The following is a 24,115-nucleotide window of genomic DNA, read 5'->3' as shown; positions in this document are numbered from 1 at the left end:
AACTGGTAGATGCTCATGCTGGGCGATCTTCCGGCCGAAATAGCTCTCGAGCTTCCGCTCCTTCATTGCCTTCGGGGCGTTGTCGCGAGCAACTTGGTCAGGCCCTAAAATTGAAACAACACACTTGTTAAAGAAACTCGCAAAACTCAAGAAACCAACAGAAGAAACGATGCCAATGCAATGAGAGAGAGAGAGAGAGTTGTGACTGATTTTCTTTCTCCTCTCTACCTTGGTGTCCATGGCGGAATCGAACGAACGAGGCGAGTGTTGGGGAGAGAGAGGGAGGCATCGAGGGGTTTCTCACGCAGAGAGGTTTCCCGCCTTCAGGTGGCGTCGAAGTAACAACCAACAATCTCCTGCTTCTATAGACGTGGTTCAGGTTTTAGAAGTTCAGTGTGGCAATCCGAATCGTGTCGTGTATGGGATGGGATACAATCACCTTCTCGAGTCGGCAAAATCTCAAGCCAGTTTGCATTCAATTCGCTTATATATATATATATATATATATATATATATATATATATATATATATATATATATATATATATATATATATATATATATATATATTTCACAAGAGACGGGAAACCGCCTAACAAATAAGAGACCTAATCGTACTCACCATGCATGGCCCTATTTGCAGTCACTATCTTGTCCGCACCCCTCCACTCGGCAAAAAAGTTGGGTATCTTGAAAAAATTATGATCCAAACCTAGATTCCATATCGGTAGGGTCGATTCCAATATTATTTGGGTCCACACTTTCTATGCTCATACTCATACTCGACTCGAAAATTTGAGTTCAAATCAGGTACCTTATCTTAGTCTACACCAAGCCCCTTGAGGCTTAATTAGCTTTTATACTTAACCAAACAAATTTATGCGTTTTGTATTCAAACCGATGTAAACCCCAGCCAGTTTACATCCACGCTCGTCTAGTTTTGGGTCCGAACCTAAATCACCACTTGAGTTCATACCGATTACCTAACCTGATATTAACATGAATTGGTGCATGGGTTATTTCTCTCGGGTCGATATCGAGCAAGACCTAAACCATTAACATGTCTACGAAATGGAGCAGGTTTGGTCCATTTGGATCACCATCACACCACGACCGTCGTTCGGTTCTGGCGACCACCGGAGCATCCACACCTTCTCACGTCAAACTCCCGCCACCGCGCGCGTGAAGAATGACGTGAGAAGGCAGAGAACCACCGGCCTCTCTCTCTCTCTCTCTCTCTCTCTCTCTCTCTGGAGGACCGTCGTTTCATGTTGTTGGAGGCTGCTTCGTCTACTGCACCTGAGCCTCGCCTCGATGGCGCTCCGTCCGACGGCAGGAAGGTCGAGCGACGAGTCGGAGGACGCGTTGGACGACCACGAGGCTGAGTCCAGGGAGGCATCATCGCAGCAGCGGGAGACGAGCTTCGGCGTCCTCGACACAGACTGAACCCTTGCATTGTCGTTGTTGGCGACGTTCAGAGACATGAACCACAAAACCCTAACTCCGAAAAAAGCATACCCCACCGCTGGACGGCCACCCCACTGCCATCTCTGACCACCACAACCATCAGAAAGCATACTCCATCGTTGGACGACCTCCCCACCGCCCCCCTCCTCCCTCTCATTTCTACGCTTTACCCAACCCGAACCAGATTAGGCCCACGAGTTTTCTTGATGCCCCTTCCTTGGCCTCCTCCACCACCATTCCTGGCCTCCCCACCTCCAGACAGCCTCCCCACTGCCCCCTCCTCTCTCTCTCTCTAACCCTTACCCTACCGCCTCTCTTCTCCAACCCTGCCCCCTCCCCTTCCCCCTGCCTCCATTTGACAGAGACGGTCGGACGATGACCGTTCACGTTCATCGTCCTCCTCAGCATCCACGACTGTGAGATATTGGGAGTTTTCGACGTCTAGTCCCCCCGGTGAAGGAGCCGTGCAGGAAACATTCCTACGTGGACCACAACTGTTGTCCACCGCATCTCCGGCAGCCAGTTCTTTGGAGTTTTGGGGGGTTTCATGACGGCTGAAGAGGGCCATCGACAACCGATCATCAGTCCTTTGAAAATTTGGGGGTTGTATCGCCTCGCGGCTCACACGTCGTGCTTCAGCCCTAGGTCGACCACATGCTACAACCGTCCACCATGCCTCCGGCAGCTAGGTGCTCTCTCTCTCCTCTCTCTTCCTCATGAGTCGCTCGTCGCGTGTTTTTTGGGGTCTTGCTTCTGATCGCTCTTTGGAAGCAAATCAGCGGGCCTTCCATATCATTCAAGATGCTCTTAATGACTGGGGCGCGATATTTGCCTTTCGATGGTGGGGTTTTGATATTGACCTGTCGTTCAGACTCAAGCATCAATTATTTTTCAATTTCTCGGAGGTCTTCGATTCATGCTTGGGAGTGGTCTCTCTTCATATCTCGAACGTCAGGAAATTTATCCATGTCGTTATGAGGGAGCCTCTTGAAGCCTGTTCACTCATGGCGCTACTTGACCCACCTTTTTTTTTTGGAGTTTCCGCATTGGGTCGCTGATCAGGGCTGGCAGCAGGTCCCATCTCTATGGCAATGCTCCTTTTGCGCCCTTGCACAAGATCTCAATTGTGTCGTGCTAGACCGAGAGATTGGTGGTGCGCAACATGTTTCTCTCTGAATTTTCAGAAACGTTTTGATTGTCATAGGTGTGGTTCCTCTTTCCTTGCTAATCATCATCCTTTTGAAAGTGAAGGCGAACAAATGTTCCTCACCACCATTCAATCGGGAAGCCTCTTGACTCCCGCGATTCTTCTGTGTTGGGGAGTCACTTCGCTCGTCAGAGTTCTAAGCAGCCTTCGTGGCGTACTTCTTTCTCGCCATGGGTGCAGATTGAAGATCTTCAGGAGTCGAAGATTTCTTTTCATGTCATCAAGATTGGGACTATCTGGGTCCTGGTCCGGCTATCACATGTTCTGCCTAGACAGTTTACCAAAAAATCAGTTTTGACTTCGGTTCTGGCTATATCGTCACCATGCATCTCCGGTGTACGTTGGCAAACCCAGCATGTCTATTCGACTTCTTGTATCTCGCTTTCAACAGTCGTCGCACGTGCTGTTGGGGGGGCCTGAGAAATCTGTTGCAGCTAATTTTGATTATTATCTTATTGGTGATCAATCCATCATTATTCCTCATGCTCATGCCCATCATGGATTCTCTGTCAGTGACTTTGTGCTCTATACGACTAGTGCTTCTTTTCGAGGTGGATTGGCGGCTTAGTTGGACAATCATGCAAAAGATGAAAAAAGGTCAATTTTACCCTCGTCCTTCATTATTTTTTTAATCAGGCATTTTGATTATATGATGGTTCACATTATGGTGTTTAATGCTCGCTCCACTGAGGCTCACAGATGCATGCTTATTGGCCTATCAGTTCCTTTTCCTTTCTCGCCTGCTGTCACTGAGGCCACTACTACTGCCTCTGCCATCACTGATTCCGCGTGTAGTTCTTGAGGGGTTGTGGCTCTCCCAAGTGTGGTTCTTCCTTTTGTTCCACCTCTTCCTCGACAGTGCCCCCCTCTGTCACCTTTGGGTGTTGAGGTTGAAGAGGCAGCCTGGATGCTTGATATCTCTTTCTCCTTGTCGCAGTTGATCCATATAATTGTCGATATGGTATCTACCATTTTGATAGTCTCTACTATTGTATGTGACCCCCTAGGTTCTTCACTTGGTGTTGTCTTCGGTCTGAGGGGTGATTCTTTCGGTTCTTCGAGGGCTACTAAGTGTGCGGGGGTTGTTCAACATCGGCATGTTAGTAGTGGCAACAGAAGTAGGAGGAGCAACTCACTCAATGTTACAACTTTCGATGGCAGGTCTCCACGAAGGTCGGCGAGACCACACACTCTCTAATTTTTTCCTGACTGTGTGTCATAAAGTCTCTTTGTTGGAATATTAGGGAGCTTAAATTGTCCCGTTAAGTGTATGTTTCTAGCTAATTGGGTTAGACAGGAGAAGCCCGACCTGATTGCTATTTGTGAAACCAAGATGGATGATATTTCTCGTTCTGTTGCCTTTGGTATATGGAGGGGTGCTGACTATTTTTTTAAGCATGTGGTTAGCCATACCGGTGGTATCCTTATTTTGGAGAAGAGTCATTACAAATTTCTCAGCTGGAGATGGGTCTTTTTACATTGTCTGTTGCCTTCACTTTGCAAGACAGTGGCAGGAGAGTCGTGGTCATTGTTGTGTATGGCTCTAATCACGCCGTCATGAGGCCTGCTTTCTACAATGACTTAAATAGGATCGTCATCTCAAATGGGGAGTACCATTTTCTAATGGAAGATTTTAATTACCTTTTGTCTATTTATAATTATAATGACCTCATTTTTCTCAATCCATCTATGCGAGGTTTTCAAGATTTTGTTCATCGGCATCATCTTTACCCTATTTCTTTTATCGGGAAGTGTTTCTCTTGGTCAAATAGGCAGATTCACCCATGTTGCAGAGTTCTTAACAGGTTTTTTGTCACTCCAAATTTGCTGGATCTCATTCCCAATGTCAAGTGTGTCTTGCTAGCTCCTTATATCTTGTATCATGGTCAGTTAATCACTCTTTGAGGGGATGGTTTTAAATCCGCTAGGAGTTTTGTATTTGAACAATGGTGGCTCTAGGAGCCAGACTTTCACACGATTATTTCAGACACTTGGAACAAGCACTCAAATGAGCATTGGGCGGCTATCCGGTGTCATGAGAAGTTGTCTCGTCTCACTATGGATATCAAAGCTTGGCTCCATAATAGAGATGTGGTTAAATTTAAGCAAATGACTGCTTAGGAGCAAGATATTTCATCATTGTATCAAGCTATGTCTTTTCCGGAGTCTCTATCTGATTTGCATCTGCAGAGTTTGCAGGTCAGATCCACTGAGTTATCAACGCTTTTGAAAAACTTGAGGGTCAAAGAGAAAATTAGATGGAAACAACGGGCAATGATGAAATGGCTTGCGGCTAGAGACGGTAATGCTAAATTTTTTCACTCATATGCTTCTCATCATCATAGGAGGAATGTCGTCCCATCAATCATCATTTAGAGTGTTTTGCACTTTAATGAACATGTTATTTCAGCTGTCACTCAGTATTTTAAAGATTTATATTTTGTTTCACTTAATGCGGAGGGTGTCATTGGTCTTGTTTCTGTTGGTTTGATTCAGTAAGATCAAGCTAGATCTATGCAAAATAAGTTCTCTGAAGAGGAGATTTTTAAGGCCATCAAAGGTTTGTTAAGGTGGAAAGCTCCAGGTTCTGATGGGTTTCATGTGAATTTCTTGAGAATTTTTTGGTCTTGTGTCAAGCCTGATGTTATTAACATGTTTGATGAATTTTATTACAACTCTAGACTACCTATTCAAACCCACTTGACAATTATTTCTTTAATTCTGAAAGATAATGTTGTCACTGATATCTTTAGGTTTCACCTGGTTTCTGTTATGAGTGTCCTTTATCAGATAATCACCAAGGTGCTGACTAATAGGTTGAAGGTTGTGGCTCACCAAATATTTTTGAACTCTCAGATCACTTTTATCCACAATAAGAGGATTCACCATTCTTTAATCTTGGCCTCTAAAGTCATTCACTCCTTACATCTTAGTGGTCAGCCCTATTTTTCTCTTAATTTAGATTTTTGTAAAGCCTTTGATTCTGTGTATTGGCCTTTCTTATTTCAAATGTTATCCAATTTTAGCGTTGGTCATCATTTTTCTAGGTGGGTGAGGGAATTGGTATCTAATGCTCAGGCCATGATTAAGATTAACAACATTAGAGGTGGCCAGATCAAGTTGGGGTGTGGATTACGACAAGGCCGCCCTCTCTCGCCTTTATTGTTCAATGCCATTGCTGAGGGTCTTGTGGTGTTGCTTAAGCGTGCTACAGAGAAGCTTCTGATAGATCATTTAGATGTTACGAATTTCTCAGACCATATTCTTATTTATGCTGATGATATGATTATTTCAGGGCGAGTAAACGTGCAACAGATGCTTAGATTCACACTTATTCTTCAGTTCTTTCTCTCTCTTTCTGGGCTTTCCTTAAATGATAGCAAATGCTCTCTTACTATGTTCAATGTTGAGTCTTCTATGCTTGTAGCGGGATAACAGATTTTTAATTGTGCAATCTTTGAGTTGCCGATGACGTATTTGGGTCTGTCGTTACAAGTGAAGCGCCTTTCCTTCGTTGCTTGGGCTCCAACTATTCAAAAAGTGAAAATAAGTTTTTTTTGTGGCAGGCATCTTATCTCTCCATCGTTGGTCGTCTGACTTTAATCAGACATGTTCTTTCTTCTATCCCTGATTTTTTCATGTCAATGTTCGTGATGATTGTGGGTGTGGAGAAGCAGATTTGTCGTTTAATGACGGATTTCCTTTGGTGTGGGTGTCAACTACAGGGTAAGCGCCATTTGGTTGGTTGGTGAACGATGGTGTTACCTAGGCGTATGGCTGACTTAGGTGTTTTTGCTCCAAGATAGGTAAGTATTGCTCTTGTGGCCAAGCAATGTTAGATGACCCATCAACCAGGTTCTCCATCTTCTTGTTTGCTTCATGCTAAATATGGTGCTCCTTATTTATCTTTTTTTTGTCGTGGAACCCGAGGGTTTGCGATCTCGCACTTGCGAAGCATGCAGTTGAGAGCCTTATCGTTCTTCAGAGATCAAATCGGGGATACAAGAAATTACGATCAATGGTTGCAATGGGCGATTGCACCAAATGGTACGTTCCACACCCACAAAGTGTATAGATCGTTGCTTCCCTCGAGGACAGATTGGTTCCCTGAGTGTGTATTATGGGCTAAGGGCCCTGGTGTGAGTTTTGAAAAATAATTTTTAAAGCAATATTTTTAATAAAAATAAGTGTGAAAGCCAAACACCAAATAATAAAAACTGGCTCGCACGAGTGGTGGAGTTCGGGTCGATCTCAGGGAACGAAAAATACTTGTATTCAAGCATACAAGCTAAACTACTCTTTATTGCCAAAATAAAAAACATTAAATAAATAACTACGAGAGTGCTACCCTACACAGAGAGATTAAACAGTAATTGAATGACTTATTATAGACCCAATTAATAAAATAAAAGAATTAAAATCCTAATCTACAACTAAAAGAAAAGGCTTCAGTGTTTCGAGTCTTCTTGTTCCTTCTTGAGGTAATGCATGTTTTCTTGAACTTTTGCTTTTCTGAGGGCTCCTTGAGGGCACTTCTGAGGGCCAGAGGGAACCTCAGAGGGTACTTTTAGGGCATGAAATGGGTTCTACTGCACTTTCCAACGCTTTCCTGCAAAACACAAAAACACAGTAGACAAAGAAATCTATGAGAAAATCAAAAGAAAAAATGAAAAAAAATCACAAAAAAATGAACCAATTAACATGAACTAAGCTACTTTATGAATTAAGTAATAACGAACTTTAAACAACCTACACTAAAAGACAAAATAGCAAAACTACATAAACAACCAACTGAATAACAAACTATGATATTCTTTAACAAATTCACTAATCAAATAAATTAGATCAGACTAACTAAACTCTAATCCAACTAAAATAACAATTTGATGAATGGATAGAAAACAAGAAAATGAACACAATCAATCAACAATCTAACTAAGACAGACTATGCAACTTAACTAAAGCTTTAACTCAAATGACTAAAAAACGTGATATAAAACACGACAACAATATGATAGACTAATTAATTATAGCATAGCAACCTGAATTAAAATGGCTGAATTACCTAGCTAACAACTAAGCAAAATGTGAATTGTCATAACTAAGCTATATGTAATTAAGCTATTCAAAGCAAACAAATAAACTAAAATATTAAACAATATAACTAATAACAACTAATGACCTATTGAACCAAGTAGTCAACTATCCTACTGACATTAATTAATCTAACTTATTGAAATAAACTAACGTTACAGACAAAGACAAATTACAAACTAACCTCTTCACTAACAATTAAACTATCCTGCATATGTAAACAAAAAAGAAAAACCAATGTTGATTGACTAATAAAAAAAAAACTATTAAACCAAGCTAACTATCTTATTGCTAATGAAATAAAATCACTAATAGCATAAACAACTAATGAGTATTAGACAAATGATGTTATATGATGGATCTTCACATGTTATATGTTGTTAGTATCTGTATCCGCCCTGAATCGTTTGGCCATCGATTCAGCTGTACGGGCTGATACCGATTCTCAAGTGAATCATTTAGTATTAGACAAAAAATAATAAAAAACATTATGTGTCAGTCATAACATGACAAATATTTAAAATATTTAAATAATATTAAAATTAATTTTTAATATTTTTTATATTTATTAAAAAATAGCTGATTCAGGGGTCAAGCTTATCGATTTTCCGCTGATATGGTCTATACTCGCCGACAGTGGCAGAGCCAGGGGTGGGCGGTCGCTCACCCCAGAATTAGAAACAGAAAAAAAAAATTTGAACAAGTGTCAGTATAATATCAGTAATAATTTTTTGCACATTATCCAATAATTCTGTTACTTTACCTTATATTTTTACATACATTAGCTTAAAAGAGTCTTTAATTAGCCCGTAAATGAATTGTTTCCCTCTAGTTCGGATTCAGACCTAAATTCACACGGGTCTGGACTGTAGTCTGGCCTGTACTATGCAGCCCTAGACTCTCTCTTTCGCTCTCTATATGTCTCTCTCCCTTTGCCACCAAGGCCGAAATAGAACAGGAGAAGACGGCCATCTCTCTCTGAAACCGATGGCCTGCACCATCGATTTCCGGCGTCTAGATAAAAGGCTGGGAGGCCAGAACAGCAACAAGCGGAAGAGATCGACTGCCGACGACGGTGGTCAGCCCCTCACCATGGAGATCGACAACCACCTATCTTCGAAGATGGCGGCCCTCCCTTCCACCGAGGACTCGGACAGACCCACCTTCAGCAAGCCCACCTACGATGGAGTCATCCCCGGGAACTACTGGCATTGTCCCTGAGACTTGAGGTCTGCCCACCAAACGAAAAACTTTTGGCTCCGCCACTACTCGCCCATACTGATAACATTGTCTAAGAGCCCATTTCCAATAACCAAAACCATTTGGATCACATCTGTAAAGTTATATATATATATATTTTAAGTAAATTAAATTAAATTAAAAATAATAATTATCGCGACCTGACCGTATACCAAAGCATGACTTCCACAAGGAAGCAGATCAGGTCATGCTGAAAATGAGTGTTTTTGCTCATGCTGACATCGTGGCCATCGGATTTGCATTTTAAAAAGCTCAAAAGTCAACAAAACCACGTGGCATTCATCCAAAATGCAAACAGACGGGTTCCGCATGAGCAAAAACGCTCATTTTCAGCATGACCTGATCTGCTTCCCTTCCACAACAGGTTGTCAGTGTCACGCCAATGGTTTGTCAAATTTGCAAGTTTTGTAGTGTTCCATAATTTTATTATTTCTCCATAAGGTGATCTGCCCCAATCGTGAGAGGTTACTATTCCCTATGCAAGTCACGTGAAGCCAATTGTTGTTCTCAAGGACACATTGTGGCTCTGTGTTCTTGCTTCACAATCTTTGGACAAAACCAACGTCCCACTCTGCAATGTGACGACAAGGACAGCAGCAGAAAGGTTGATAATTAATTAAAGGGTACTAATAAGTGAGCCATAGAGACAATGTTAATGACAGCATTAACAATAACAACCACAGTAGCAACACCACCAGTTAAGATGGTGATGCTAATTTATTAACGTACTTCACTATATGCATCACCATGTTAACAAAATAAAAAGTAAAAGAAAGATGTGCGTGAATAATGCATACACAGACTAGCTCACAAAGTGAACCGTCTATCGCAAAAGTATATGATGAATGAGATTTATCACCACACGGCTGGTGGCCTCAAGGTTGATAAACAGGCTTATCTGAACGAGGCCACCATCTGGACCAACGTACAGGTTGTAAACCGAAAGGTATGCAATAGAGCTTTAGAGTTCATGCACAAGCATAACTATTAATGTTATATTCATAGTTACCATAAGCTTCTTAAAGTCTCGTAAGCTCGCTGTAAGAAGCTAGCTTCAGAAGTGTGAAATTACACACTTCTTTCACTCAAAATTTTATGAGAATCTTGTTTTGTTGAAGTGGAAAGCTTACTGGAATAGAGATGAATTTCCTTGATACTATAAATATATTTATCATGTTGAAAGAATTATACTTTTTTTTAATTTATTTATTATAAAAATCTACATAGATAATTTTATTAAAAGTATCTGAACTAAAGTTCATTTTAAGTAGGGCACATAGGTTGTTTCTTAGTCGCTTCCCCTTGTACTTTGCAGACATTTCACTCTTCATGCATCGAAGCATTTCTTGAACACTTCTCGCACCCGCTTCTTACTTAGCAGATCTTCCACATGGATTGCTCCTTGTTGGCATGATGCTCATGCGATGAAATTACCGTAATAATAATAATTATTATGATTAGTTGCATAAAAGCTAGGAGACGACGACATGGGCGCCTCGTGGTTTGTTAAGTATTCAATGCAAACATGGAGGAAAAAGCTCAACCAACCACATTCTTCCTAACTGCTTTCTACTTTTCTTTCCTTTTCTCCTCGTTCTCTGATTTAAGGATTTCCATTGGTTGGTAAAGGGAGAATAAAAAAATGATATTATCCAACAAACTTTGTGTAAAAATTCAAATGGTGTGGTAAATATTTAGAGGTAAAGAAACAAAAAAAAAAAAACTAAGCTTTACATATAAAAATGATTTGGAGGTGCATTTGGAAGCTTTCCATTAACTAATTTCATTCAACAGGAACACCCAACTGAGTTTTCACTTCTAATCGGTTGAAATAAGAAATTCTTAAGAATAATTTTGAGATAAAAATATTGAAAGAACTCAAGATGTTGGGATGGAGTGCCAATAAAGAGAAGCGAGAGGGAAACGACAGAAGGGTGGTAATGGTGATGGTGGGGTGTCTTTCATTAACTACCCAACTGAAATTCTGGGCTAGAAAACAGAACCCAACTGAAGCCTCTCCATTTCTCGAGAGAAAAGAAAAAGATTGCCATTGACATTGCTCAGTCCATTTTACGCATACCTTGAGGTCCCATCATTCCTCTCAGTCTACTGCATTCATCTGGGTTGATTCACAGATAATCAGCAGGAAAAACCGGGAGCAAATCTGTTGCATTGCAGGTACTGAAGGCCTATATAATGCCCAGAGGGTTCCATTCATCCACACCAGCGGATAAGAGAATCCCCATCTTCTGCATCAGCTTTTTCTGACACTCTTTTCAGTGTTGGAATTTGGAAACATCCTTTTGGTACCACACAATCTAGATTCTCTGTTAAAGTATTTGGTGGCCAATTTCTTGAACTAGGTCCTTGGAGTTTTTGCCAATTGGATTGAGAAAACGAAAGTTATATATTGTTGGCAGTTTATCAAACGACCTACTTCTACCCCATTTTCTACTGAAACAGTGAAAAAAAAACCACTTTTCAGTGGGATTTGGTGTATCTTTGTTCCTTCTTCCTTTTTGCTTATCTGGGCACCTGCTTTTCCCATCCAAAGATCTTGAGAAACTATGGAGGGAAAGCGCTATGTGATTGTTCTTCTCATTGGGTTTATGGTCTTCCAATCGATGGGAGGTCATGTTGAAGCTCAAGGTGGTTTTGTTGGCACCAGTGGGGGTCATTTTGTCCTGAATGGGAGCCCAATTTATGTGAATGGTTTCAATGCCTACTGGTTAATGTACATGTCCTCTAATCCTTCACAGAGAGACAAAGTGAGATCTGTTTTCCAGCAGGCTTCAAGCTATGGGCTAACTGTGGCTCGAACTTGGGCTTTTAGTGATGGTGGCTATAGACCATTGCAGTATTCTCCTGGCTCCTACAATGAAGATATGTTCAAGGTGATTATATCTCACCCTTTTTTATAGCAACTGTTCTTTTTTCTTTTTCGACGCAAGGCTGTGCTAGATTGTAAAAGAATGAACTTTGATTTGAACACATTTGGTGAATTTTGCAGGGACTGGATTTCGTGGTGTCTGAAGCAAAAAAATATGGGATTCACCTGATTTTGAGCTTGGTCAATAACTACGAAAATTTTGGTGGGAGACATCAGTACGTGCAATGGGCAAGAGACCAGGGCCAGTATTTGAGCTCTGATGATGATTTTTATAGGAACCTGGTGGTTAAAGGATACTATAAGAACCATATCAAAGTATATCAATCTCTCTCTCAAACACACATCACATCTCACACAAACCACATTTCTCCTTTTCATTTCATGATTTTAATATTTAGTTCTGATCCATCCAACTTCCACCACATTTATTTTTCTTTAAAGACATTACTGTAAATTTTCCTTTCTAGATTTCTAGTCAATGATTATGTGAAGTATAACTCTGCATTTGATCCATATAACTGTATCTTCATTTATTTCCCACTAGTTACCAGTTCATAATTCTTCTCCTATTGGATTTCTTCATAATGGAGAAGTAACTCCGCTTTAAAATTCCCTTTCATATTGAATAATTTGGCAGGCCGTTCTTACCAGAGTGAATTCATTCACTGGCATAGCATACAAAGATGATCCCACTATTTTTGCTTGGGAGCTCATAAATGAACCTCGATGTCAGAGTGATCTCTCTGGCAAGACACTTCAGGCAAGGGAGAAAATTATCTAAATTCTTGGACGAGTAAATTTGCGGGTATTTTAATTATATGGAAAAATCTGAAGGTATTTTTTTCCTTTTTTTTCAAAATGTTCTTCCAGGACTGGATTGCAGAAATGGCTGCCTATTTGAAGTCCATAGACAGCAACCATCTACTAGAAGTAGGCCTAGAAGGTTTTTATGGAGAATCAACAGCTTTGAGGAAACAATACAATCCTGGTTATGAAGTTGGAACTGATTTCATCTCCAACAATCAAGTACCAGAAATCGATTTTGCCACTATCCACGCATATCCAGATCAATGGTATTCTTTCATTGTTGTTACTTTTCACTGAGACTTCTATCAATGTTGATGATCTTCTAGACAGGGAACAGGAAGCTCTTTAATTAGATGGGATTCCTTATCTTTCATAGATGGAGTCTAAATTTAAAAGTGCCCACAATACATAATAATCTCTTCCTGTTTACACTTTATAGGCTGTCAGGAGGCTCAAGTGAGCAAGATCAACTCTCTTTCCTAAACAGCTGGGTTCAATCACACACTGAAGACTCAAACTATGCGCTTAGAAAACCAATACTCTTTACAGAATTCGGGAAATCGTCGAAGAACTCAGGATTCACTCAATCAGAGAGGGACATCTTCTATCAAACTGTATATAACAGCATTTATACCTCTGCTAGGAGTGGTGGTGCTGGTGCTGGTGCATTGTTCTGGCAAATGCTGGCTGAAGGAATGGATGTATTTAGAGATGGATATGAGATTATAGTCAATGAAGACATTTCAACTGCAAATTTGATTGCTCAGCAATCACATAAACTGTCAAGCCTTAACCGCATGTTTGCAGGGCTGACAGCTGATAGAAAATTGAAGGGTCTAGTCAATTAACAAACATAATCTTTCCTTGTAGGAAGAATCAATAGCAATAGCATTAGTTTTCTTCAATGTATTTTTGGTTTTGAGATAATTATTGAAGCTTTTCACTGTATCACGCTCACAAAGTTTGAGTTGTTGCTGAGTGAAGAGATTGTAATGGGCTGTCATGTTTTTATTTCTAATAAAAAAAACTTTACGTTAAGTTATTTCCATTCTTGCATTACCTTAAAGTACATTCAAAACTTTTTGTCTGAATAACATGATGTGAAGGGGTAACAATGTTTGAGTTTCTATAATTTTTTGACAAGTTTTTCACTCGAAAAGAAAAAAAAAATAGGACAAGTTTTTTTTGTCTGACCAGAGAGAGAGATTGTCTTGATTAGGAGGGCATTTTATTAATGATTCTATTTTTTTATTTGTTATTCGAGGAAACCGCATCTAGGATCGGAGACCTGGTCGTGATGGCTTAGCCTGCCATACTAGAGGAGTAAAACTCAGAGGCTAGGACCCTTGCCCCAAGGGCCTATGTTGGGCGTCTGCTTGTGCAAGGAGATGACTCATGAAAGAATAGAACCTTCACCGCCTGCCTGATAGCCAAGGCTCAACCCCAATATAACAAACCCCTTGGAGCTAAATAATTTTAATTCAAAAAATGGCCGTATGGTCTTTGTAAAATGGTGTGTTTCCCAAAATGCCTACAAATTTGCTGAGATTCATTGGATATCCAAAATCTCTGATTCTCAACTTTTGTAGGGTATTTTTGCCCTTCTCATAAGCGAATCTATTGAGGTTCGTGCAATATATAAGTATATTATAGGAAGTTCTCAACCTTTCAATAAAAAAGAGATTTGTACTGTCATTTTGTGAACCTCATGAAAATCGCATAAACAAATTTGTGAACCTGGCTAACTTTCACTCCAATGAAAGAGATTCACATATCAAACATATGCATCTCCCGAGGTTTGCAACCTTTATGCAAACATTCTCTAATTGAAAGGATTTAGCTTGGCAGGTTCGCTCCATGCATTTGCAACAATCCTGAAATTTGTGCGTACATTCCTGAAAGTCTGCAAACCTCCGCAAATATAGTATGACCTTTGCAAATATAGTACGACCTGCACGAAGATAACCTGAGAACCTCCCTTCCCCAAGAGGTTTGCAAATGTGTGCTGACACACCCAGATAATCATCTGATAAGTCCTTTCCCAGCTTTGTATGATTACCATATCCTTGAATTTTACTACAAACCATGACTGAATATCAGTCATCAGATTTTCAGTCGGCCTCCACTTGACACCATACAGATTGGTTGACACCTTCCATAGGCCTGCAACTGTTAGGAAGAGCAAGAACAAGTGGTGTGAGTCTTCGTTTGCTACCTCACATAGTTTGCATCGACTGGGAAATTGATGGCCCTTGCTCCAGAGACATTCTCGAGTGAGTAATCGGTATTCTAAGGCCCATCTGAGTGTTATTGCTGCCCTCAGAAATGCCTTATTCACCCATACAAATCTGAAAATTGAGCTATTGAATCCATGTATCTGTGTTGTTTCCCATGTCGATTTCACTGAGAAGTCTTCCTTGGGCAGCCATTTAATCTGATCAGGGAGACCATACTTGATTATTCACTATCATTTTAACTGTGTTTGAAATTTTGAATGTGGATTCCATGTAATGGCAATTCGGCACTCGACTGATATCCAATTGATCACTCACCTTGATTGGTCTTTGGCTGTGATACATCTTTAAGTAATTGCTTTTGATAAGTTGAACCCCTGGCGCTTCTTGCTGATTGACTACCTTACAAACCAAATTTGTTAAATATACTATGTTCATCTCCTTTATGTTGCGGATGCCCAACCCTCCTTTCTGGTGAGGTTTACAAACTATGTCCCAACTCATAAGATGACTGTGATGTTTGCTTGCCGAACTTTGCCAAAAAAAAATTGCAAGTTATCCTCTACAAGGTTTTGATAACGTAAGTCGGGAGTATAAAGGATCCCATCAAATATATGGGAAACAACGGACGAACCGAACTGATGAGAACAACCCTGTCTGCTATGGAAAGTTGTTGCCCAGTCCAGCTTTCTAGTCTGGATCGGAACTTGTTGAGAAGAGGTTCACATGTCACCCTTCTCAATCTTCCTCTGAACACCGGGAGGCCTAGGTAGGTAAAAGGCAACCCCTTGGGTTGCCATTAGCACATGAGGAAATTATTTTGGGTTCGGTTATCCGACATGTTGCATGTGATGAATATAGCCTTAGCTTTACTAATTTGCAATCCTGACACTAATTCAAATAACTTCATATGCTCTCAAGAAAGTGTGGGATCGAATGTTGGGAGATCGTCTGTCCGGTGTCGTCGACTCCTGAAAAGCGGTGGCCCTGCGTAGAAACAAAAAACACAAAGCACTGAGGACAGCATACCTGAGGCAGCCATTGGCGGACTGCTGTGGTTACCGGAGATGGAGGTCGCCGGAGGTTCTCTGCTCAGCCGGGCTGCAGCTACCACAAGCGCAAGCTTCCTCAGGCAGCCGGTGAGTAGACCTGTATTCCCTGTATATGGGTTGCTCATGATACTCTGTATTTATAAAGCATAGGGTGGGAACAGTTTGCATAACCGTTCCCCCTTATCTTATACCTTGTTTATCGGATGGATCATCCCTGATGTGGAGATGTATCCACATCGTGGATAACCACCACGTCAATCGTGGTGGTTAATCCAACATCGAATTCATGTGGTCCCGAATAATAGATTATACATTGAATTTAGATCCATATTTATGGCATTTATGGTTAGGGCATATTAATATTAACAAAATAAAAAAAATTATGAGTATGGGTTTGTTGTCTTCGTACCCTTTCGTAAGAGTTGTAAGGCAACTGAATTATTGATTATTGTGCATTCTGATATTTGTGGGCCCTTAAAAATAGAAATACATGAATTAAAGTCTTATTTTATCACATTCATATATGATTATTCTAGGTATGGATACATCTACTTAATTTCTAAAAAATCAAAAGCTCTAGAAATGTTTAAGGCATATAGACATGAAGTCGAAGGGTTAGGAAGAAAGATCCAAATAATTTAATCTAATAAAGGTGATGAGTATAACTCTAATGATTTCAAGTCATACCAGTATGCTAATAACATAACCCCTCAAACAATCATGCCTTATACAACAAAAGAGGATGGTGTAGCAAAGAGAAGAAATATGACTAATGAATATGACTACATATATGTTGGCATATGCAAACCTTTTCAAAAAAAAATGGAGAAAAGATATATGCATTGTCACGTATATTTTTAATAGGATCTCGTATAAGTCAATAGTGCTTACACTATATGAGTAGTGGATTGGCAAAAAACCATATCTTAGTCATCTACAAAAGTGAGGGTTGTCAATGCATGTGTTAATTCTTAGTCAATTAAAGGACAAGTTAGATAGTAAAACTATCAAGTACATTTTTATGAGGTACCCAAAAGGATCAAAGGGTTATAGATTATATAATCCTAAGATTAACTAGAATATTGCTTAAATTAAAAGCTAACACTACAAGAAAAATGTGGATTAGCGACGGACTCTATCTGTCACTAATCCGTCGCAAACTCTGTCGCTAACGTGTTTAGTGACAGATTAGCAATGGATTAACGACGAATAGAGTCTGTCGCATAATTCTAGTCGCTAAATTGTGACAGACTTTATTTGTCGCCAATTTGTCGCTAACTAGAGACGGATTAGCGATGGCCTATGTTCGTCGCTAATCTGTCACTAATTAGCGATGGATTAGCGACGACTTATATCCAGATATAAACCATCGCTAACTTTTGGTCGGCAAGTTAGCGACTGATTAAAGGCCGTCGCAAAACATTGCCTGATTGAAATTGGCGACGACTTAGCGACGAACATAATCCGTCGCTAATCCATCACAAAATTTTAAAAAAAAGAGCCCTAAGGCGTGCGCCTCATACGCCTTGAGGCGCATGCCTCGAGGCGAGGCACGCCTCAAGCTCTTTAGGTGAACAAAGAGCTGCTTACCACAATTGATCAAACAAAAAACATAAAATGATACCATTTAGAAAAATGCCAGTAGAGCAAAATGAGCACTTAATGACTGCTTAAAGGCTAGGTTTCAAACCTTTGCATCTGTATCCATCTACGTGGGCTTGTCATCAGACTCTGGAACACCATTTTCAACACCCGAACCAGATGCATCATTGCAAGCTTTGGCATCCTGCATATTTACATTGCTATCGCCACTGGCCACAGGAGCAACTTCACTTGGAACATCATCTGTCTCCATTTTAGTGGGTTCCTTTGTTTCCTTTGGAGGCTCTTTGACAGGTGATACTGGCACCTCCACTTGTTCCTCTTCCAACAACTGCCATAGCAGTTTTAATTATGTTAGAATGATTGTGAAATGCAACTGGAAAGGAAAATTAAGATAAAACTATATACAGAACTCACAGTTGCAGTTTCGACAGATGCAATCCCATGCAAATTCAAGCAAATTTTTAGTTTGAGCTTCACACGTTCTCCCTTGGTAGATTGGAATGGACCAATCTAATCATACCCACACAGGAAAACGATGAGCATATGCACTATAATTGTACCTAACCAAGACAACATAACATAAAATAATTAAAACTGCATGTCTCACCGTGTAAGTGCTTATCTTAGGTTGTGCTTGCACCTCATTAGCATCAACATAAAGAACATCAACAGTAAATGTTCCAGACCAATAAAAGGTTAATGCCTTCACACTAGGGATGGGATTGCCCTTTGGAAAAACAATAGTTGTCTGTTGTTGCTCAACTACACCATTTTGAGAGTTAGGCGGAGTGCCTTTCCAAGATAAAGCAATAGAGAACGCGTAGATGTCATTCACTTAATATGCATATAAACACAATCAATTTAAGAATATCCACCATGTAACCAAGAAATTACGACAGACGATAACCATCCACAGCATCATCCTCATAAAAATAACCTCTCTCTCTCTCTTTATATATATTATAGATAAAACTTATGAGCCACATTTCCTCGTGTACCCCAGAAATTAAACATAGAAAACCCAAAAGGTCTAAAAAATCAAGTAAAAAAACTAATATAAAACAAAATAATGAAAATAGAGTAACACACAATTGCATACAGATAACTATCCCAATAGTCCACTTGGTCAAAGTGCAAATAGAACATCTATATATTCAAGAAATCAAACAATTTAGCAGCCTATACAAAAATATAATTAAACAACAAAGGTGTTCCAAAGGCATAAGAATGACATTTTGGAACCAAGAAGAGATAATTATGTTGCACTGCAAAAAAATGCAATGATTCTTATTGCTCAATTTTAATCTTCTGTTTCAACATGTACAGAAACATAGGATGCTCCAAACAAGTATATTAGAAACCCAAAACTAACATCATTAGTTCAACACCAACTAGCAGGAAATTGCTCAAAGACTTCAATGATTCAAAGTGAGTCCCATAGTCTTTACCAACTCTCACTAAGCACTCCTTCTGGGTCAGATGGGTTTAGACTAAACACAGAAACAAGAATAACAAAGCCAACTGGGAGAAAGTTAGCAGTAAACTGTAAAAACTTTTTTCTGGCACTCTTTTTGGTGATTTACAGTTTACTGCACCTATCTTATGTTATGAATGCTTTCATAAACAGTTTTACAAAGGAATTGGATTATGTTAGCTTGTTTGAGGATCAATGCAAATCTATTTTGGGCATGTTGTCACATTTTTGTTTGCATCATTCACTAAATTTAAGCCATAGTAGTTAGAGACTGATTAAAATTTATGGTGCATGACAATACAAAATGGATATATTATGCTTATGAAATCTGATTATGGGTTGTAACTAGTTCTTTTAAATTATGGCTTTGATGAATAGTTTGAGAAGTTGATGTTAATCTGTGATGGATCCTAGATTTGTTGGATATTTTTGTTTATTTTAGAAATGATGTTTTCCGCATTGGTTTAAAAGATACTATTTGTTTTTGGCAATATTCACTTTATGCTTTAAAAAACAACCATGTATTTTGGGGGTGTATTTAAGGGTCCAATTCAAATTTATTGTGATAGCAAAGTTGTCATGCATCTAATTTATACAAGAGCATATAGCTCTAAAAGTAAACATATTGAGGTTAAATATCAATATGTGCATGACATGGTTTTGAAAAATGAAATTAGAGTGGATTATGTCCCATAAAATGTCAGTCACTCAAGATGCCTTTTCCGACTTATGAGTCAAATGTGAGAGGTATATTTGATTGATATATTACTCGTGTATATGAGTTTAGAAAATGAGAGTTGTATAAAGCTTACAATAAATGTGTGAATAGAATACAACTCAAGAAAGTGTACCAATGCAAAACCCAAAAGTGAGAGTAAGCTTGGTAGCACAAATTGCACCTTGTGACAAAGTGAAAGATGTTGGTTATATTTTGTGTTAGGGCCACCTGGAACATACCTCCCAAGCTTTAGGCTACGTAATGAGAAGCATAAAATCTAATTAAATATTAAGATAATAACATACATTAATGAATATTTACATAGCCTCTTAGTATCCAAGTAATGCAACCCTTGAGATGAAGGGGCACATCTGCATAGGACACGTCCCACTCTAGCCCCCTTTCAGTTGTTACAAAAAGGCTTTCACGGCCATGGCTGAAGGTACGGGGTGTCAATGTGTCGGGTTTGGTTCAGACATAAGTGAAACCAAACCCAGACTTGATTTGAAATGATGGTACCGGCTTTGGACCCAAGTCTAATAGGACTAACCATAAGAGAAACCATACCAGATTCTATAAGAATTCTATGCACCAGTCTGGGACCATACTTGGTAAAATAATATTTTTATCTTTTTACATTAAAAAAATATGGATCTTAGTCAGAACTTGGGTCGGGTCCGAGTCTGGTATGAAATTTCACAAAGCATACCCGGCTCCATATATTAATCGGGCCCTTTGGGTCAACCCAGATTCTAATTGGACCTTCTTGTTTATCACCAAACCCTGACCATATGGGGTATGGTACCAGTCAAACCTGACCCATTAACACCCGCCAGCTGAATGCATGAGAAAACTTTCAGAAATCTCTAAGTATTCCAGCGTACTAAAGATAGAAAGGTTAGAGGTTGTGAGCAAATATCTGTCCTTGGTGATTTATTGTGTAACAGTGTATGCCCTTCAACTCGAGTTCGCCTGCTTTCGCATCCTAGATTTTTCATCTCTTGCCGATCGAAAAGGGGTTTGTTTCTCTTTCTAGCAAGTTTCTCTCTCTCTCTCTCTCTCTCTCTCCAGCAGGAAAGGGATCGGTTTTCCTTTCCGGCATGCCTCTCTCTCTTTCTGTATATTAATCTTTCTTTTTTTCTTCAGAATAAAGTTGAAGGGTTTTTTCTTGAGAAAAAAAGGGTTTCGGGTGAAATTTGGGCTCTATCGGCTATCAAGCGGGTCATGGGCAACAGATTGATAGCCCGACCAGAATAGTCTCGGACGAGCCTGACCCGATAATAATCAAGTTGGGCTTTCGGCAGCCAGGCAACCCATTCGGGCTTGTCGGGCCCTTTATGGGTCGGCCCAACCCTACACAATGTCCACCCTTAGGTGAAATTAATACCCCTTGTGAGAATTAGGTGATGACGCCCACTTATTACATGGGGGACAATCCGTTTCCACCCGCCATTCTAGTGTGTAACTTTTGTGTCAAAGGACGCTCGTTGTGGCGTGTAACAAATGCCTGTAAGCAGGGGTGTCAACGGGTCGGATCTGATTCAGAACCAAGTGGGTTTGAACCCGGATCTGACTAAAGGTGCAAGCACCCAATTTGAAACCAGGTCTGGTCGGGTCTTCCATATGGAAAACCCTAAATTATACATATGAGATCCCCTCAGCGTATTGATAACCATCTAAACGTTACAATTTAGAGAGAGAGAGAGAGACAGAGAGAGAGAGAGAGAGAGAGACAGAGACAGAGACAGAGAGAGAGAGCACTTGGCACATAGTGCCATCTTTATTTGTGAGTAGGCGGTAGCTGCCTACCACATTTTTAAACTACCGCCAGCTAGGGGTGGCCATCGGGCCTGGGTCAGCCCGTTTAGAGCTTGGCCCGGCCCATTTACTAACCAGCCAGGTTTTGGCTCCGTTCTTAACAGGCTAAGGTTTGAAGAGCAACCCATTGTGAAGTGGGCTAGGTCCAGCCTGGCCCAAACACATGTGTAGGTTATTTTTTAATAAAATTAATAAATTAATTATTATAAAATTAGTATAACTAATTAGGTAAATAGTAATAATTAACAAGTTCTCATGTACTCAACTAATTATCTTTCTAGTTTTCATAAAATTAATGCAACTAATTAGGTAAATAGTAGTAGTTATCAGGTTACTATGCAATTAGTTACTTTCTTTAATTTTTAGATTATTAAAAATTTAAGAGATAGCTCAGGCTGAAGGGCTGGCCTGAGCATGGCCCACATATATAACAAGCCAAGTTTCAGCCCAATAACTAATGAGCCCAAACCGGGCTCATGGTAGGCCACGTTATCTTAGCCCATCGGGCCAGCCGACCCATTGCCCACCAAGTTTTTTTCATGTTTCCTTAATCTTGATTTTATAGGAATGGACTCTTGGATCATCTGATTCCAACATGAAGGTAAGTTTTTATAAGGTTTAAAAATCGACTCTCCAAGATTTTCATAAATATTCAAGGATTAAAAAACCATGTTTTATTAATCTAAGAATTATAAAAAAAAAACATGATCCAAGTATCATTTTCTAACAAATGGACCATGCCAAACACATCTGCAGGGTCAAATTTGCAAACACCCGAAAACGCCAGTTTGGTCGTGGTATGCTGGCAGTAGGCTTTATTTGTAAACTGTACACATGAGAGCCCCTCGGCATATTGATAACCATCAAAACATTACAGTTGAGAGAGAGAGAGAACTTGGCACAGTGCCATCTTTATTTGTAAACTATACATTTGAGAGCCCGAGGACGTATTGATAACCATCGAAAGATTCAAAACGTTACAGTTTGGAGAGAGAGAAAGAGAGAGAGAGAGAGAGAGAGAGAGAGAGAGATCTAAAGCCCTTGTGGATGCGTGGATCCCTAGATGACAGTTTCATTACCGATTGTAGAGTTCTTCAGCACCACAGTTATCCCTGAGCGTATGTAGAAGCCTTCTGATGGTCGATCTGCCTCCTGAACATTCTGCATTTGACATAAAAGGAATCTCGGATCTTCAGATGCAAACTTACATATAATTATCACGCAAATACTGCAAATCCTATCCTATTCCTATATCCCTGGAACATATGATACAACAAAACGCATACAAAATGAAAAGATGCATACAAAGATCGCAACCACTCTATGCAGACGTTCTTTGACTAGTGTCTCTATCAGTCATCGGTCACTTGATTTCAACACATGCAACATCCAATTCTTCACCCTTAACCCTTGTGTTAGATGTAGTAGGTATCAACACAAATGCAGTCTTTTTAATGGAAAACTGAAAGTTCGCAATAAAAAGGTAATGTCTAGCCGTCTTAATACAACAACAACAACGCCTTCATCCCAAACAATTGGGGTCGGCGATATGAACCAAAAAGAAAATCATTTTGGGTCCTCCACATGAATCCTTCTCTTCCAATCATTTCTATCCAATGTCATGTCTTCGGTGAGGTTCAAAGCATTCATATCCTTTCTTATCATCTCCATCCAAGTCTTCTTAGGCCTACCCCGACCTCTTTTAGCTAATAGTTTTTCCCATTTCTCCATCCTTCTAACCGGAGCATCATTAGGCCTTCGCCGAATATGCCCAAACCATCGTAAACGATTCTCACTCATCTTATTTTCAATGGATGCAACGCCTACCTTCTTACGTATTTTCTCGTTCTGAATCTTATCTTTTAGTGTATTTTCACACATCCATCGAAGCATACGCATCTCAGTTACACTCATTTTTTGAACATGGTCTCTTGACAGCCCAACATTCCTAATCATATAGTAAAGCGGGTCTAATTGTCGTCCTATAAAACTTTCTCTTCAACCGCAATGGCATTTTACGGTCACACAACACTCCAGTTGCACTTTTCTATTTCATCCACCCAACCTTAATCCTATGATTTACATCTCCATCAATTTCTCCATTCTTTTGAATGATAGATCCCAAATATTTGAAACAGTCATCCACCGCTATTTGTTGCTCACCAAGCTTCACTACACTCTCATCAGTACATAGTTGCTTACTAAACCGACATTCCATATATTTTGTCTTACTCTTACTCAACGTAAAACCTCTAGCCGTCATAATAAAGGTTAAAAATGAAACACTTTCACAATATCCATGAGACTTTCGTTGATATTAATGTGCAACGATAGTTTGAAGAAGAAACATGGATTCTATCACAAAAACCTCAAATTTATAGGGCCACGGAAAGCAGGAATCCTTGGACGCCCACACTCATCAATATCAGCAGAAGCCCCTTCACTTGCATATAAATGGCAATGTAAGTAAAAAAACAAGTACTAGAAGC

At 39.8% G+C, this 24,115-nt stretch overlaps 2 protein-coding genes across 5 annotated transcripts in view; one reads left to right on the top strand and one right to left on the bottom strand.

The window, feature by feature from the left end:
- Positions 1-11,595: 11,595 nt before the first annotated feature.
- LOC149839400 (putative mannan endo-1,4-beta-mannosidase 9) lies at positions 11,596-13,573 on the top strand. Its single transcript, XM_090004854.1, has 5 exons — positions 11,596-11,922; positions 12,039-12,233; positions 12,556-12,678; positions 12,789-12,991; positions 13,165-13,573. The coding sequence occupies exons 1-5, from the start codon at positions 11,596-11,598 to the stop codon at positions 13,571-13,573; spliced, it is 1,257 nt and encodes a 418-aa protein (XP_089860980.1).
- An 8,938-nt stretch (positions 13,574-22,511) lies between these two features.
- The window catches only part of LOC149839399 (glucose-1-phosphate adenylyltransferase large subunit 1-like), a 23,646-nt gene continuing 22,042 nt past the window's right edge, over positions 22,512-24,115 (bottom strand). For all 4 annotated transcript variants that reach the window (XM_090004114.1, XM_090004113.1, XM_090004112.1 and 1 more), the window contains exon 16: positions 22,512-22,787. In XM_090004114.1, coding sequence (XP_089860240.1) covers positions 22,686-22,787 — 102 coding nt within the window. In that variant the 3' untranslated portion in view covers positions 22,512-22,685. The remainder of the gene's footprint in view (positions 22,788-24,115) is intronic.

The sequence above is a fragment of the Nuphar pumila genome, chromosome 4 (assembly GCF_984573655.1).
Source record: "Nuphar pumila chromosome 4, dmNupPumi1.hap1.1, whole genome shotgun sequence".
NCBI classification, from domain to species: Eukaryota; Viridiplantae; Streptophyta; class Magnoliopsida; order Nymphaeales; family Nymphaeaceae; genus Nuphar; species Nuphar pumila.
Note: the sequence above shows the minus strand (reverse complement) of the source record. Positions and strands in the feature narration are given on the sequence as shown.